Below are 16,523 nucleotides of genomic sequence, written 5' to 3' on the forward strand. Positions count from 1 at the left end.
AGGTGTTGTTTCTCTCCTTCCATTATGTGAGTTCCAGGGACCAAATTCAGGTCATCAAGCTTGCACTATTAAGTTTTGTGTATCTGCTGAGCTACCTCACTGTTTATTCCTGCTTTATTAATCCCCAAATTTAATCCTTTAAACTAATGTTAAAACAATCACACACAAAAACTATATTTTTTATCTGGAAGCTAAATAATTGATGGCTTGTTCTAGGATGCAAATTTTATGTTTGGTGTTAGGAAATGAGTCACAGTTTGAACTACATGAGAAATGACCCTCAGCACAAACTGTAAGAACTATGCCCCAATCCACATCTTCACGATCCCCACACTTCTGATGCACACAATCTGTATAGCACACAGGGAAATTTTAACTGATCACATGAACTCCATGGCTGCTAAAAAGCAGTTCCTGCTGTTTAATGGCTCATGCCAAGTCAAGCTCTTTGTTTACAGTCTGAGACATAGAGAGTTTGAATAATGGAGCAAACAGGGACAGAGGAGGGTACAGAACGGGAAAAGGCAGCAAAAGCCTGGGACTCAAGATCAGCTCTTATATTCAAATCACCTCGTAGCTACATCACTATTTCCTGGTGACATCAAGTATGGTATTTCCTCTATAACTTCCATTTGTACCGTATAAACAATAAAGGTGTTAGAGGAATGACAGCTAAAGACTTTCTAGCCCACAGATTCAAGAACTCCAGGAATTCCTTTAATTCTAACGGTGACCCTTTATCTTTACCTTCGAGAGAATAAGATTTCCTAACCCCTTTTAGATACAGGGTTTAATTCATGCTTCAAAGCATACACTTGGATTTTATATTATTTGATTCTAGAAAAAGTATTCTTAGAAACAGAGTATCTTTGTTCTGAGTTGGCAGGTGAAGAAAGTGAGGCTCAGAGTCTGACACTCATCAATTAACACTTTGACACCTCAATACTCAATGAGAATATGTCCTCAAACTGTTCCTTTAAGAACTTTTATGTTGGGTAATGTAATAATTTATGCGTTAATAGAGAAGATGTCAATGCACAAAGAAATTCACTTGGGGTTTCTATTGCTGTTAAGAAATACCATGACCCTCTCTGAGGAGCAGATGGGAGATAGGGTGAGGGAAAGTTTAGGGGACTGGGAGGAGAGGAGGGAGGGGGAATTGGGATTGGTATGTAAACAATAAAGTACTATACAATATAAAAAGAAATACCATGACTAAAAAGCAAGTTGTAGTGATATTTCATTTGTATTTTAATAAATAAAGCTGGCCTGAAGATCAGAACACAAAACAGCCACACTAGCTAGCCATACAGGCCAAGCAGTGGTGGCACACACACCTTTAATCCTAGAAGACACACTAGTTAGCCACAGAGGCTGGGCGGTGATGGTGCATGCCTTAAATCCCAGCACTAGAGAGGAATATAAGGCGGGATGAGACAGAAATTTGCTTTTTGTAAGTCTGAAGATTTCATAAAAGAACTCTCTAGTGCCTTGGCTGATTTGCTTTTTTCATCTTCAGGTTGAACCTCAATATCTGTCTCTGTGTTTTTATTATTCATGCTACATAAGCTATGGAGGGAAGGGTTTATTTGGCTATACTTTGACATCACTATTTGTTATCAAAGGAAATCAGGACAGGAACTCAAACGGGGCAGGAACCTGGAGGCAGGAGCTGATGCAGAGGCCTTGGAAGGGTGCTGCTTACTGGTTCACTCCTCATGACTTACTCAGCCTGCTTTCTTATAGAATTAAGGACCACCAGCTCAGGGATGATACCATCCACAATGGGCTGGGCCCTTCTCCATCAAACACTAACTAAGAAAATGCTTGAGAGGGAACTGGTGCCTGAGGGCCAGGACCTAAAGGCAGGACAGAACCAAACATAACTGGCAAAAAAAGTCAATGAAATGATTCTAAATTATGCAAATTTATATTTTTGCTATACCTATAGATTGGTGCCTAGCTCAACTGTCATAAGAGATCCTTCATCCAGCAACTGATGGAAACAGATGCAGAGACCCACAGCCAAACATTAGGTGGAGCTTGGGAAATCCTTGGGGAGAGGGGGAGAAAGGAGTGTAATAGCCAGAGGGGTCAAGGGCACCACAAGAAAACTCACAGAATCAACTAACTTGGGCTCGTAGGGGCTCACAGAGACTGAACTGACAACCAGGGAGCCTGCAGGAAACTGACCTAGGCCCTCTACATATATGTGACAGTTGTATAGCGTGGCCTTTCAATGGGACTACTAACAGTGTGGGCAGTGGTAACTTTTTTTTTTTTTTGCTGGGGTTTGGAACCCTATTTCTCATACTGGGTTGCCGCGTCCAGTGTTAATAGGAGAGAAGGTGCCTAGTCTCACTGCAACTTGGTATACCACGGCTGGCTGACACCCATGGGAAGTCTGCCCTTTTCTAATGAGAAATAGAGTGAGTGGGGGTGGGGTAAGGGGAAGTGAGAGGAGGAGAGGAGGGGAAACTGCTGTTGGGATGTAAAAAGAAGAGGAGGAGGGGGAGGAAGACTAGGAAGAGGAGGAAACTGTACCCAGTCATAAGGAGGCATTTTCTTAATGAAAACAACAACAAAAAGACTCTTAATGATATTCTGCTACACTCATAGATTGGTGCCTAGCCCAGATGTCATCAACTGATGGAAACAGATAGAGACCCACAGCCAAATATTAGGATGGCATTTGGGGAACTGTGTGGACAAAGAGGAAGGAATGTAGGAACCATACGGTTCAAGGATATCAGGGGAACACAGCCCATAGAATCAACTGAGCATAGCTCACAAGGGACTCAGACTGAATTAGCACCCACGGAGCCTACATGTATCTGCACTAGGCTTTCTGCATATATGCTATGGGTGTTGAATTTTTTTGTTGGACTCCTTACAGTGGGAATGGAGGTATCTCTGACTCTTCTGCCTTGGTCTTGTTTGGTTCTACCCTAGTCCTTGGAGCCTCCCCTACCCCCAGCTTCTGGATCCTGGCCATCCATTCCAGGCTGTGTCAGGCATGGGCTCCCTCTGGTGGATTGGGCCTCAAGTTAGACAAGTCATTGGTTGGCCACCCCCACAAGCTCTGAATCACCATTGCCCCAGTGCATCTTGTTTAAGGAAAACCTAAACATATTCTGGGAAGGCACATACTTGGCAATATTGTGAACATATGTTATAAATTTCATTGTCCCCTGGCATCTCCATTTCTACTAAGTCACACACACACACACACAAAATAAAACAATGAAGCTGGACTTATTGCTAAAGGTTCTACTCTCTGCAATGCAAAGAGGTAGAAAAGAAGTTTCTGGAGCAGAAACCTACTGGTCAGACCAGCACCTACTGGTCAGGGGTGAACATTTAAAACGTGTCGCTCTTGAGAATTATATTTAATGGGTGCAATTTTGATTGAGAATGTTGTTTTAAATTATTTTATATATTATAATCACATAATTTCTCCTTCCTACCTCCAAACCCTCCCATGTGCCCCTCCTTGCTCTCTTTCAAATTCATGGCCTCTATTTTTAATTAATTGTTGTTAACTAACAAAAGAATGCTAAGAACAGGAGTAATAGTCTTCCCCAGGGAAGAGCACACCAACTGGTTATCCAATAGTAAATGATCAGCCCTGAAAACATACATACAAGTGATATTATACAGACACAGCTTCTGGACTTACGTATTTAGGAATGCACATACACACACGCACTGTTCTTACGATTTTAGGAATTTATAGACACACATACATTGTGCTTGTGTTTTTAGGAATACATATACATATGTACTTGTATTTTTAGGAATCTCCACCTCCAACAGAGTTTTTCAGCCTCCTAACTGTAATGTGTAGCCAAGCTTCAGAACAAATATTTTCAGTCCAGAGCCTGAAATCATGAGAACTTTTAAAGGTTAGCAGTGTCCAACTTCCAGAAAATTTTGTAGCAATTGGTCTAGGGTGTAACTTTGACTTTTGTGATTTTTCATTAATTATTTATGAGACAAAGTCCTGCTATGTAGACTGGTTGGCCTGGAACTATGTTGTCCAGGCCAGTCTTGAACTCAGAGCTACATCTGGCTCTGCCTCTGAAGTGCTGGGATTACTAGCCTCAAGTAATGTTACTGTTTCTTGTGATGGAAAATCATGGATCTAGTCATAATAACTAAGATACACTATATAGTTTACCACATAGTCTAAGTAACACTAGGAAATTTCTAGGAGGCATGTGGGCAAGGGAGTCATTATTATCTGCAACAGACATAGTGAAAATCCACAGGTGAGTTGGACTTGGTCCTGTCATCTAGAAAATGAGAATAATAATATCCCGCCCCTCCTTTTTCTTCAGCTTAAAAAAACAACAGTCGTAGCACATGGCAAGCACACTCTCAGATCGTGTTAGAGAAATCTGAGTTTTGAATAGCTGAATAATAATTAGGATGGTGAAAAAATAAGCACAAGAAATCCTTGTCATGAAAAAATAGGATGAGTTAATATAACTTCAAAAACATTTATTCACATTTATTCTGAGTGTACATGTTCAAGCATGTTCATGCACCATGCGTGCAGAAGCCCACAGACATTAAGAGCAGCTTGGTTACTCTGAGACTGGAGTTACAGAAGGCTTATGTGGGTGCTAAAAACCAAACCCACGTTCTCTGAAAGAGCTGCCAGCGCTCTTTACTGCTGAACCATCTCTCCAGGTCCCATTAGGATTTTAAAAAGGGACCATTTTTCAGTTTATCTTGAAATTATTAGCAACAAGCCTCATTAATCCACAGGAAGCTGTCGAGATTGCTTCTGTTAGTCTGTCATTTTTTTTGGCTTTCTCCAAATAATTCATATGCTCCTTCCTGAGAATTAAACTCCACAGCAAACTCCCTTATTCTCAGTTACCTTTTCCATTTCCCATTCCTTCTTCTCCATGTGGTACTCCTGAGAAATCAACTAACCAGGTAAAATAACCTAGTCCATAATGCTACCTAAAATGGTTCACCGGCAAGAAGATGAACTTTAAGCATTAAGACAAATGAACAAATGAGAACTATCATTAGCCTCTTTAGCCAATGGGTGAAAGGGTAACAGGATGTTCTGAACACTTGAGTATGTATGTTCAACCAAATGATAATCATCAAATGCTTAGGACACACATCAGAAGAAAATAAGATTGGCAGGGAACTAAAACTGGAAGCAAATGCAAAAAACTACTATTCTACTTTTCATGAAAGTAGAGTCTGATACGTTACTTATACATTTTTGAAGTCATCAAATTAGAAGCAAAATTATACTGGAGTCTCTGAGGTTATTGGTTTAGGAAAAAAAGTCTAAGAGGTGTGTTTTTATTACATTAATAAAAATGAATAAAAGAAAACCTTAGTGCTTACCAATGTATTTTTCCCTTTCAAAAGTGTATTTGTGTGTACGTAAGTGGATGCATGCATGCAATGGGATGTGTGGAGGTCAGAGGACAGTTAGGAGCTGCATCTCTACGTCCACAGTGTGGGTCACAGGAACTGAAGTTATGGCATCAGGCTTGGTACCAAGTGGCTATACCTATTAAACTATCTTAGCTGCCTTACCGATATTTTCCAAATAGTTTTTTGAGATATGGCCTCATAATGTATCTCTGCCTGGCCTGGAGTTCACTATGTTGACCAGGTAGGCCTGGAACTCACAGCCTGTCTCCTGAGTGCAGGGATTAAAGATATGTGCCACCATGCCTGGTATGTTTTTATTTTAAAATAATGTCTATGTGTATGTAATGCATCTGTATATATGAGTGCAGGGGAACAAGAAAGGCCACTAGATCCCCTGGAGCTAGTTACAGGTGGCTGTGAGCTTACTGATGTAGCTGCTGGGACAGAACCCAGTAACTTGGGGTACTGTAACAGTAACAGTATACTTGTAACAGTACTATGAGCTCTTCACTCTCCAGCCCCAATATCAATACTTTTAAAAGGCAAATCTGACATAGTTGCAACATAAAAGGATGAGCAGTTAGCTGTGAAGTTAAGTGGTAGTAAGAAATCTAAAACCTTTATTCCAGTTAAAAGAAGCTACTTAATTCACACCAGTGGAAACCAAGTTTTTTTTTTTTTGTATTCTAAACAGTTTTATTTTGTTTCCTACAGCTATGATATTAACACTAAAGCAAAATACATTTAGTATTATATTTACTAGACTAATATGTCATTTTGTTTTTATTCATATAAATTGCTCAATCTGCTGTCACACTTATTAAAGTACAGCAGATAGCCTGTTTCTTATATCCCCTATTCTAATATGTGTTCCTGTTTTCTAATTAGCAATTTTTTCCATTCATCAAGGGTCAGACAAAACATTTAGATTTAGGCCTTTTCTACACCTCCATAATTTACTGGATTCAATTTCTGATTTTAGTACATGGTTTCTGGAAATTTCAGCTTTGTACCATATCTGGTATCCTGCCTTTTCCTAGTTATGTACCCTAGAGAGAGAAAATTTGGCCTTAAGCAACTTTGAATCTACACAATAGAGGTGTGTCCATGGAAATTACCAAAAGGTATGCCTAATGAGAGTTTTATAGTAATTTATATTCAAAGTGAAATAACTCAATAAAGAATTCACATATTTTCTTATCATTGTTGAAATGTCATCACATTTCTGTAAGCAATACAGGATGCATTACTTCTTTACTGTGGCATTATTCTCTAACACATTTGTTAATTTATTTTGTCTTCTTGAAAGCTGAAAGCCATCAAATAAACATTTTCAGTATACTTGAGCTTGCTTTGTATTAGTCTGGAAAATCTTCATCAGTAGTTTGCATTGCTGCATCAGATATTGTCGACCTTAAGCACTTTATGTGAAAGGAAACCAAGTTTTTTATATCATAAATATTTTAGGCCATCAGAATCTCTTCTAAGGTTATCTACTGTGTTCCAAAACAAACTTTGTCTTTAAGAAAAAAAGAAATTATTATATAGTCAGTTTACATTATGTAATGTGATAGATTATTTTTAAAACGTGATATATTTGATTTGTAATAAAATTTAATCACTGTTTCTGAGCTTCCAAATAAAGATATAAAATACTAATAATACTGTAGTGATATATATATATATATATAATAAAGTTTTTATTGTTGGATTATTATTGTCTTATTAAAGAAATGTTTTATTCACCTAAAAAAGGACAAATCAATTACAAACAAAATGAAAATATATATTATGGCCACAATCATATAATCAAGCACTATGGAAGTTAAAAAATCTAACAAAAATTATAAAGAGAAGTTCTTCAGCTGGTAACCAGTAAACATAATTTTCACTTACATACGCTCTTGTGCATAAGATAAGGCACGTATGAACAGTTGAGACCTTAGGGAAAAAGTATCTCTATGGTATTATTTTGAATATCTTTATGACTTATGAGGGAGACAACATTTTGTGGTGCTGGGGATGGAATACAGGGTCTTAATTCTTTAACTGATTTTCAAGATATACTAGAACTTTTCTTCATGGATTGGTCTTTCAGTAAATAAGAGAAGGCATATGCTGAACCCAGAGTAGTGCTATACTTGCTAACATATATTTTTGTTACTTTTCCACAGTTGTTACTGGAACATCAAAAAGTGCAAATAAGTGTTAAAGTGTTTATTTCTGCTTGGTAGAATATAAATATTCCTGAGGATATTACAAGTAGTACAGCAGGTGTTCAAAGGCATTCTCCTAAGGGCCTTGGTTTATCAGTCTGTACTATGTATACGCCTGCCTTTGGTGGCCCTTAATTCTATCTTATTTTTCCAACTTCCACTAGGATGGAAGATGTTTGCATGATGGACTTGAACAAAACATCTTATCATATCTACTTCTACTCATTTTGTTGTTTTTGTTAAAGGTTATTGCCTTAAAAGAATGGCTCTGGGAAACAAATCATTAATCACATGGAAAACTGTGACATTAATATCATGTAAACTAACCTCTTTTTAAAATAAAACACAGCAATAATTGGGTATAAATAAATGAACTCTTAAATATGTTAAAGAATTTCACTTGAATGAGTGCCAGACGAAGTGTTTATCTACATTACTATCTCATCAATAAAACTTGGGAGTCAGATATTGGAGTAAAAGTTTGATTGATCAAAAATTGATGGAGAAGTGACCAGTGACTTCCCCTCTCTCTTTCCTCAATCCAAAAGGATCTTTGAATCTAAGCCTCTCCCTACTACTTCCTGTGTCTCTCCATATGTCCTCTGTCTTCCAAAAATCTCTATGGATAATTTGGTCAGCTAGCAGCTAGATCTGCCCTCCAATTCAAGGTATACGTTATTGTCAGTCCCAGGAGTGTAAAGTGTGATCAAAATATCTCACAACAACGTATAATGCATCCCTGAACAGATTTGTGCTTTCTTTCTCTAGTTCGTCCTGGCTACAACAAGAATAACCTTTACTCAACAGCAGGTGCACTCTGGCAAAGGTCAAGATGCCTTGCTTCATTGGAAAACCTTGTTTGTCCTTCTCATCACAGATCCAGACTACATAACCTCTCCACTCTTCTTCACCCAGAGCATCAGCAGCAACATCTGTGGCCAAGTACTTCTCATAAAAAGTACAATGTTCATGGTCACTGTCTACTTCCATGAGTTTCTGATAGCTGGCGGTTAAGGAGACATTCAACTTCACCTTGACATGGCCAATCACCTAGGAATTTCCAGAAAAAAAGAGCTTCTTGGGGACTGTAACAATAATATGTTGCAAACAGAAAATTTAAAAAGGAACATGCCTTAATTTCTTCAGATTAGTTTTGCAGAATTTTCCTAGTAATGTAACAAATTGTCAATGAAAAGGTCTTAAAACTTGAATGAATAGCCAGGTGGTGGTAGCACATGCCTTTAATCCCAGCACTTGGGAGGCAGAGGCAGGTGGATCTCTGTGAGTTCTAGGCTAGTCTGGTCTAAAGAGCTAGTTCCACAACAGGCTCCAAAAGCTACGGAAAAATCTTGTCTAAAAAAAAAAAACAAAAGAAAACAAAACAAACAAACAAACAAAAAAACAACAGTTTAACCAATAGTCATCATTGGTGGATGATGACTTAAACTATTGGTGGATAAAACTGTAATAATTTAAACTTAACAGCTGACAAAAACAAAGTAAACATTTACCGTGTTTCTCCTTACATAATGTGGTGGTTTGAATGAGAAAGGTCCTCCATATTTGAAACTATGATCACCAGTTGGTGGTGCTGTTTGGAAAGGTTATGGTACAGGTCACTGTACAACTTTGCTGGGAGAATTACATCACCAGGGACAGGCATTGGGAGTGTATAGCCTAGTTCCACTTTCATTTTGCTGGGTCTGCTTCATGTTTGTCATGGAAGATGTGATCTCTCAGCTTCCTGCTCTTGTTTCCAAGTCTCGCCCTGCCTTATTGGACTCTTTCTTATCTCTCTGGAATGGTAAGCCAAAATAAACTTTATAAATTGCTGCTGGTCATGGTGCTTAATCACAGAACGGGAAAAGTAACTAATACAGAAATTGGTACTAGAGAGCGCGCTGTAGTTGTTCGCAGCACAGCTCAGAGGTTAAACCACCTAAGTCTTTGAAAGTAAAGTCCCATGTAACTGAGCCCTAAAGTCTTCCTTGGGGGAGAGGGCGAGAAGGCTCGATGTCAACAACACAGACTCAAGGAGTCCAGTGAAAGGGACACAGCAGACTTGTTTATTTAGCAATGGGGAGAACCTTATATACCCTCCTAGCACCCAGGCTTTCCAATCCATTGACAATGTGGGGCCGCCCCTCATTGGCCAGGCACTATCAGGACCTCTGACAGCACCAGGCAGACTCCAGGTTGGCTCCTTTTAGCCTGGTAAGCCTTAACTTCCTATAGGTCTAGATATCAGACATGGAGCTACAGGTTTTGCTTGTTTTCCCTGCTAAGTTTCAGTCTTTCTGCAGTCCAGTACTTCCTCACTATGCTCCCATCCCCCCCCCTTTAAAATGATAATGTTTATTTTGTGCCATTGAATGTTAGAAGTCTGCTAATTGCTTTTAGATTTATAGGTGGCTACAGTTAAGGGATTGCCTTGAGTCTCACAAGAGATGTTGGACTTTGAAATCTGAAATGGTGTTCATACTGAGAAAGACTATGGTCACCTTTAAAGTTGAAATAAACATATTTTACATTATGATATGGCCACAGGCCTATGGGAGCCAAGGAGAGGATTGTGGTGGTGTGAATGAGAAATCTTTTCCACAGGTCCATGCATCTGAATACTTGTTTCTCAGTTAGTGGTGAGGTTTGGGGAAGTTATGCGAATTTAAGAATTTGCTGAACAAAATATGGCACTGGGGTGGGTTTTGAGAGCTTATAGCCCTGTCCCAATTCCAGTCTGTTTGCTCTGCTTTGTATTTACCAGTGAAGATGTGACCGCTCAGCGTCCTGTTCCTGCTGCCATGCCTCTCCACTACGATGAACCCGCATCCCTCTGGAATCATAAAGTAAAATAACTCCTTGCTTCTGTAAGTCATTTTTGGGAGATGTTATTTTATCAAAGCAATAGAAAAATAACTAATGCACATAGTGAAAAACCCATGAATCATAGCAAATGAGCTGGGTGTGATAGCATACACCAAGAGACCATGGCTGAAGGATCACTGGGTCTGAGACTACTCTGCATTACATATTCCCACACTGACTTTAAAAAACAACCCTACAACAAAACTAAACAAAATGGGCTGGGTATATGTCCCAAGAGTTAAGAGCATTGGCTATTCTTCTGGAAGGGCTGAGTTCAGTTCCCAGCTTCCACATGTTGGCTCACAACTGTCTGTAACTCCAGTTCCAGGGGATTCAATGTCTTCTTCTGGCCTCTGTGGGCACCAGGCACACAAGTATTACAGTTATACATGCAGGCAAAACAATCACATACAAAGTAAAAATAATTTTTAAACGTCCTATAGAAAATGATACAGCCTATTTTGTGATGCTTGGGGCTATGTAAACATATTAAATAAACATGCTTTCCTTGTTTTTATTTTTACAAAATCACATTTCATCACAATGACGGAAAATTCCCTGAAAACAAAGCCTTTATTCTGACAAAATTACTTTAGTTAGTAGATGCTAGATGTTTTCTCTACTATTTGAGGAAGACGTATAATATAAAGAAAATTAATGCTAGCTTTGTCAAAGACATCTACAAAAATATGTCCCTTACACCTTTACACATAATATTCTGAATTATAAAATCTGCCAATGTGGAAATTCCCTGGAATTTCTTAATGCACTGCAAATTACACAAGGCAAAATAAAGCATCATATATAAATAATGTTCAAACATTCTGGCATGTATAATGTTTTTCTCACTAGAGTGCAACTTTATATACAAACACAGAGGCTGTTTCAGACACACGTGGAGGAAACAGAAGCACCAGTTATTTAAGTTACACTTGATCACGAAGACGAGCAAGCCTCTGTGACAGTTCATCCTAGAGAAAGCCAAATTTACAAATCATCGAAGGCTGTAACAAATATGAACCATTAAAACGTGTAACCCCCTTAACATTTTAAATACAATTTAAAATCTTGTTTATAAAATTTATATAAACATTAGGCATTTAGTTTTCTTAAACAGCTAAAAAGAATCTTAAGAACTTAGAACAGCAACTATAAAGGTTATCAAAACAATCTAAAAAATGAAATGTGCATGCAAATTGAAAACGCCCACTATTACACAGCTACTGGCTGCTCAGGTTTTGTTCATTTTAATGATGTGTCATAGTAGAAAAATCCTGTTTATAAAAAGTGAATATATATTTCCTTGTATACAAATATATACATATCTTATAAATCATACATTTCCCAAATTTTTAATTTAAATATGAATAAGTATATTAATAAAAAAATTCAACCTTTACCTGCTCCGTAGAAGCAACACTTGCACCAACAGAGCCTGTCTGCCCCTGTGGGAGCTCCATATTGAGATCAAGGCTAAAGATGAATTTACAAATAATCATATCAAATGAATGTTAATATAGACATTTTATAATAATCAAATAGGTACTGCAAATTTGGCTACTATATCCTTTTATCACTTTAAATAAAAATTGTGTTTACATGTAAATAGAACTTGAATGTCTTCAGAACAACTTTGGATACTTTAATGATGATTTTAAAGTATTTTTCTTGAGTTCAAATAGTGATCCATAGAGGTGGTATAATATTGGAATAGAAAAGCTGACTAAAGACATTATGACTGAGACATAATCTAATGCACTAAACAAAAGAGCAAAACGATCATCATCTGTTGTATTTTATTTTCTGGATATTATTTGTCTCCTTTACTGTGAAGGCAAATTAATAAACTGTCAAAAAATTCAAAGATAAATGTAGCCTTAACACCCAGATTTAGTATTTTTGTTTTATTTCCATTTTAATATTCAGTTCCTGAATTCTTTTAGTAGGAACCAGGAATTTCTTTCTTCTTCTTTGAATTAAAATTTTTAAAGATTTTTTTCGTTTTATTTATTTTAGATTTAGTTTTTTATGCTTTAAATGTTAAGTATAACTTTTCACTTATTGAAAATAGAGTTTCTCATACAATATACTTTGATTGTAGTTTCCCCATGGTCCACTCCTCCCAGTTCCTCTCTCCTTCCCACTTCCCCTCTCCTCTGCATCCCTTCCTTTTCTGTCTCTCATTAGAAAAGAATAGGCTTCCGACAGAAGAAAAAGAGCCCTAAGAGAAGGTACAAAGATCAGAGCTCATTCACACACCCAGGAATCCCATAAAGACATTTAGCTGAGAGCTATTATAATAAACACAGAGGACCTTTTGGAGACCCGTGTAGGCTGTGTTGTTGCTGTTTCAGTCTCTGTGAGGTTATACAGGCCCTGTTCAGTTGATTCAGAGGTCCTTGAGGAACCAAGGATTTCAACCAACTACACAGCTGAGGTTTAAAAAATTTAATGCAGCTCTCCAAGTTCACATCACCCCAGTGAAAGAGATTTGTTTGTTTACTGCTACAGGAAGGTTTTAAAGACAAAATTTCCAATCCATAGTAGTGCTTAGTAGTACTATGCTCCAGTCCAGGACCTCACATATATTAGGCAAAAACACTTAGCCACACTCTAACATTGTTTCATCAAATTTTAGAACCTCTATTAAATCAAGATTATTCAAAAGCACTAGACTAACAACACCTTACCCCAGCTTCATCTGCCATTTCCTGAAGCAGCATATCCACTTGGTTCTGAAATTAAAAAAATGAATTCATATTATTGTATTATTACCTTTTGGGTGGGTTTTGGGTGTGTGTAGTTTGGCTTTGGAAACTGATCTACAATTTTTAAAATAGGGGCTACAGAGATGGCTCAGTAGTTCAGTTTCTAGTAGCCATGTCCAGAGGCTCACGTCTGCCTTTAATTCCCAAACACGGGGTGGGGGGGATAATACCTCTGTCTTCCACAGACACACGTATTCACTAGTACACAACTCCCAACATAATTAAAGGTAAAATTAACAAATCGTTTGGAAAAAAGCCCAACTCAATGTTCTGCAAAACTTTTAAACAAACCTTTGAAAAATACTTTCCTGCCACAAGAGGGCGCTGAACCATTTCAGAGAGCCACATTCTGAACTTGAAGTATTTTAACTTAAGTTGTCTGAACAAAACTAGCAGACAGATTCATATATAATTCACATCTGAGTAATATAATACTCTAAGGAAGTGATAGAACTTAGAAATCCCAATAATCCATTTTAGTTATGTGCAATAGATTTAAATTTAGCTTAGATTTATTATTCTGAAAAACCACAAATAAGACATTAAAATGACTTTTCAGAAAAAAATATCAGTAGACAAAATATACCTAAAGTCTGTACCTATGGCACAGAACCCTATGAGGGTTCAATTGTGGGCTTAATTAATTGCAGAACAAAAGCATTGTGAGTAGAAACTGACTGTTCACCTTGTTATCATTACTACAACCCAGAAAGCTGTTTACTTAGCACTTACATTGTGCTAGACATTACATGTAATCAAGAGGTGATTTAAATGATATGAGATCTACATATGCTACATATAGACAACAGAACTATAAACAGGGAAACTGAGCATCATTGGGTTTTGATGTCTAATAGAGATAGTGGAGCTAATCACATACGAATTTCGGGTTATTTTGTTGCTGCTGTTGCTTTCGTGAGATAGGGATTTCACTATGTAACTTAGCGTGGTCTGTAATTCCTGAAACTTGAAGCTCACTGGTTTCCAGCTTCCAAGCACGGGGCTTACAAGTACACACCATCAAAGCCAGTCCGATTATAAAAGATTTACTGTGGTTGAGGAGTTCTCAAGAAATACAGTATGCTTAATCAGAAACCTCTTATTTTAACACAGTTATTAAAAATATTTTGAACATGCAAGAAGAAATTCTAAAATGTGGTCACAGTTTAAAGCAAAAGATAAATATTCCTGTTGGGACTTTCCTTTCTCTTGTTCTTTCAACTACTTCAGAAATGTTTCCAAATGTAGAAAAGTTTCAAAAAATAATAAAAACACAAGCTCTGTCATTTTTAAAACTCCATATCTAAAGTATTACTGTGTCCTGAAATTTAAATATTATATTGTAGTATTCTACAGTTTACCTTCCTTAATCTTGTAAGATTTAAATTTTTGCTATCTATATATTTAATTCACTCAATATAACTCTTTGCTGGACACTTGGAAAATCTAAATACATTAAATTTAGCAAAATACTTAATTTCTGGACATTTACTTTTTTATTAATTTCTATCACAGGCAATGGTTAAATATTCGTGTGTGTGTGTGTGGGTGTGTGTGTGTGTGTGCGTGTGCATCTTTATTCACATGCCAGGAAATTCTCGGTGCATGAACTTGAAGGTGGAACTCCTGGATTATAGGGTATGTATATTTCCATTTACCCAGCTATTGAAGGGAGTAGGCAAAGGACCTTGATCTGAGTACTGCCATTTTACTTCAGATTACATTTTACCTGCAGGGTGAAGTAAAGTTCAGGTTCCCAAGTCCTAGGGGAGCTAAGAACTTTCTAATGGCTGATCAACCTCTTCCCTAAACCACAGAAATCATAATTATGCATATTTAATTCTTTAAAGCTGTTCCTAACACAAAAGGAACAAATGAATCTGATTGGTTGAACTTAAAGACCTGCATTGTATATTGGTTGACAATGATGGGACACTCAAAGATGCCCCTTGTCTCTAATTCCAGACTGGTGGAAATTGTAACCATAGCCCGGCACCAAATGTTTGTGATTTTTGTGCTTATAAACCCCATTTTTTCCCTAGCTTGGGGCTGTCAGGAGAAACAAAGCTCCTGAGTCCTTATCCTGCAGCCCTGATTGATCAGTGACCCACTTATGTGGTGACTCAATAAAATCTTTGGATCCCATAGGTGTTGTCTCTCTCCTTCCTCAAGACACCTAACAGGCTAGGTGTAACACTCTGTCCAAGAAGTAAACACCTGCTCATATTATTGTATACACTATTGAGCTGTTGATAAGAAACACATTAGGCCTAAGAGAGGGTAGGGAGGAGATAAAAGAAGAAAAGCATTTGTGTTGCCTATGTAAACGTGTACCTATGCTTTGTGTGTGTGTGGGGGGGACATGTGTAGTCGCATACAAGTTAGAGGGCAGAGGAGGCCATCAGGTGCCCTGTGGTATGTCTCTCCACCTTCTTCACTGGACACAGGGCTTCTCATCGAACCTGGACTTAGACTGGAGGTCAGTAAGCCCCAGGCATCTTTCCTGACTCTGTCTACTGCAACACTGGGGTTACACAATGCTTCTGCCATATCTAACATTTTACACTGGTTCAGGAGACTTGAACTCAAGTCCTCTTGCTTGCATGACAGCTGCTTTTACCCACAGAGCCATCTCCCTAGGTCCAGGAAAACTTAAAAAAAAACATTGCTGGATGATTTATTTGTAATGCTATAAATATTATATTTAAAATAGCTTAAAAAAGATGGGGAAAGATTTTACATAGAAGAGGAGGCATGATGGAGGAAAGTCATTGGTTAAATAATAAAGAAACTGCTTGGTCCTCATAGGTTAGAACATAGGTGGGTGGAGTGAACAGAACAGAATGCTGGGAGGATGAGGAAGTAAGCTTAGATGCAGGGCAGCTCCTCTCAGAGACAGATGCAAAGCAGCTCATCGCCAGGGCAGATGCGATGAAGCTCTGACCCAGGATGGATGTAGGCTAGAATCTTCCCGGTAAGCGCACCTTAGGGTGCTACACACATTATTAGAAATGGGCTAGTCCAGGTGCGAGAGTTAGCCGAGAAGAGGCTAGATATAATGGGCCAAGCAGTGTTTAAAAGAATACAGTTTGTGTGTTGTTACTTCGGGGCATAAGCTAGCCAAGCGACCAGGAGCTGGGGCGGCAGGAACACAGCCAGCAGCTCCTACTACAGAGGCATAGGCATTGTATAGCAATCCTCATCAAAATTGTAATGGCTACATTCATAGAACCAGGCAAAGGATCCTGAAATCTATATGAATATG

General features: G+C 38.0%; 1 protein-coding gene across 2 annotated transcripts in view; it reads right to left on the reverse strand.

Annotated features, from left to right (window-relative positions):
* Positions 1–4,396: 4,396 nt before the first annotated feature.
* The window catches only part of LOC130867802 (charged multivesicular body protein 1B2), a 54,233-nt gene continuing 42,106 nt past the window's right edge, over positions 4,397–16,523 (reverse strand). The window contains exons 5-7 of one of the 2 annotated variants that reach the window (XM_057759985.1): positions 13,182–13,225; positions 11,891–11,963; positions 4,397–11,461 (exon numbers count right to left, since the gene is read on the reverse strand). In XM_057759985.1, coding sequence (XP_057615968.1) covers positions 11,417–11,461; positions 11,891–11,963; positions 13,182–13,225 — 162 coding nt within the window. In that variant the 3' untranslated portion in view covers positions 4,397–11,416. The remainder of the gene's footprint in view (positions 11,462–11,890; positions 11,964–13,181; positions 13,226–16,523) is intronic. The other variant, XM_057759984.1, reaches the window with a different exon arrangement.

Source organism: Chionomys nivalis, chromosome X, assembly GCF_950005125.1.
Source record: "Chionomys nivalis chromosome X, mChiNiv1.1, whole genome shotgun sequence".
Lineage (NCBI taxonomy): Eukaryota > Metazoa > Chordata > Mammalia > Rodentia > Cricetidae > Chionomys > Chionomys nivalis.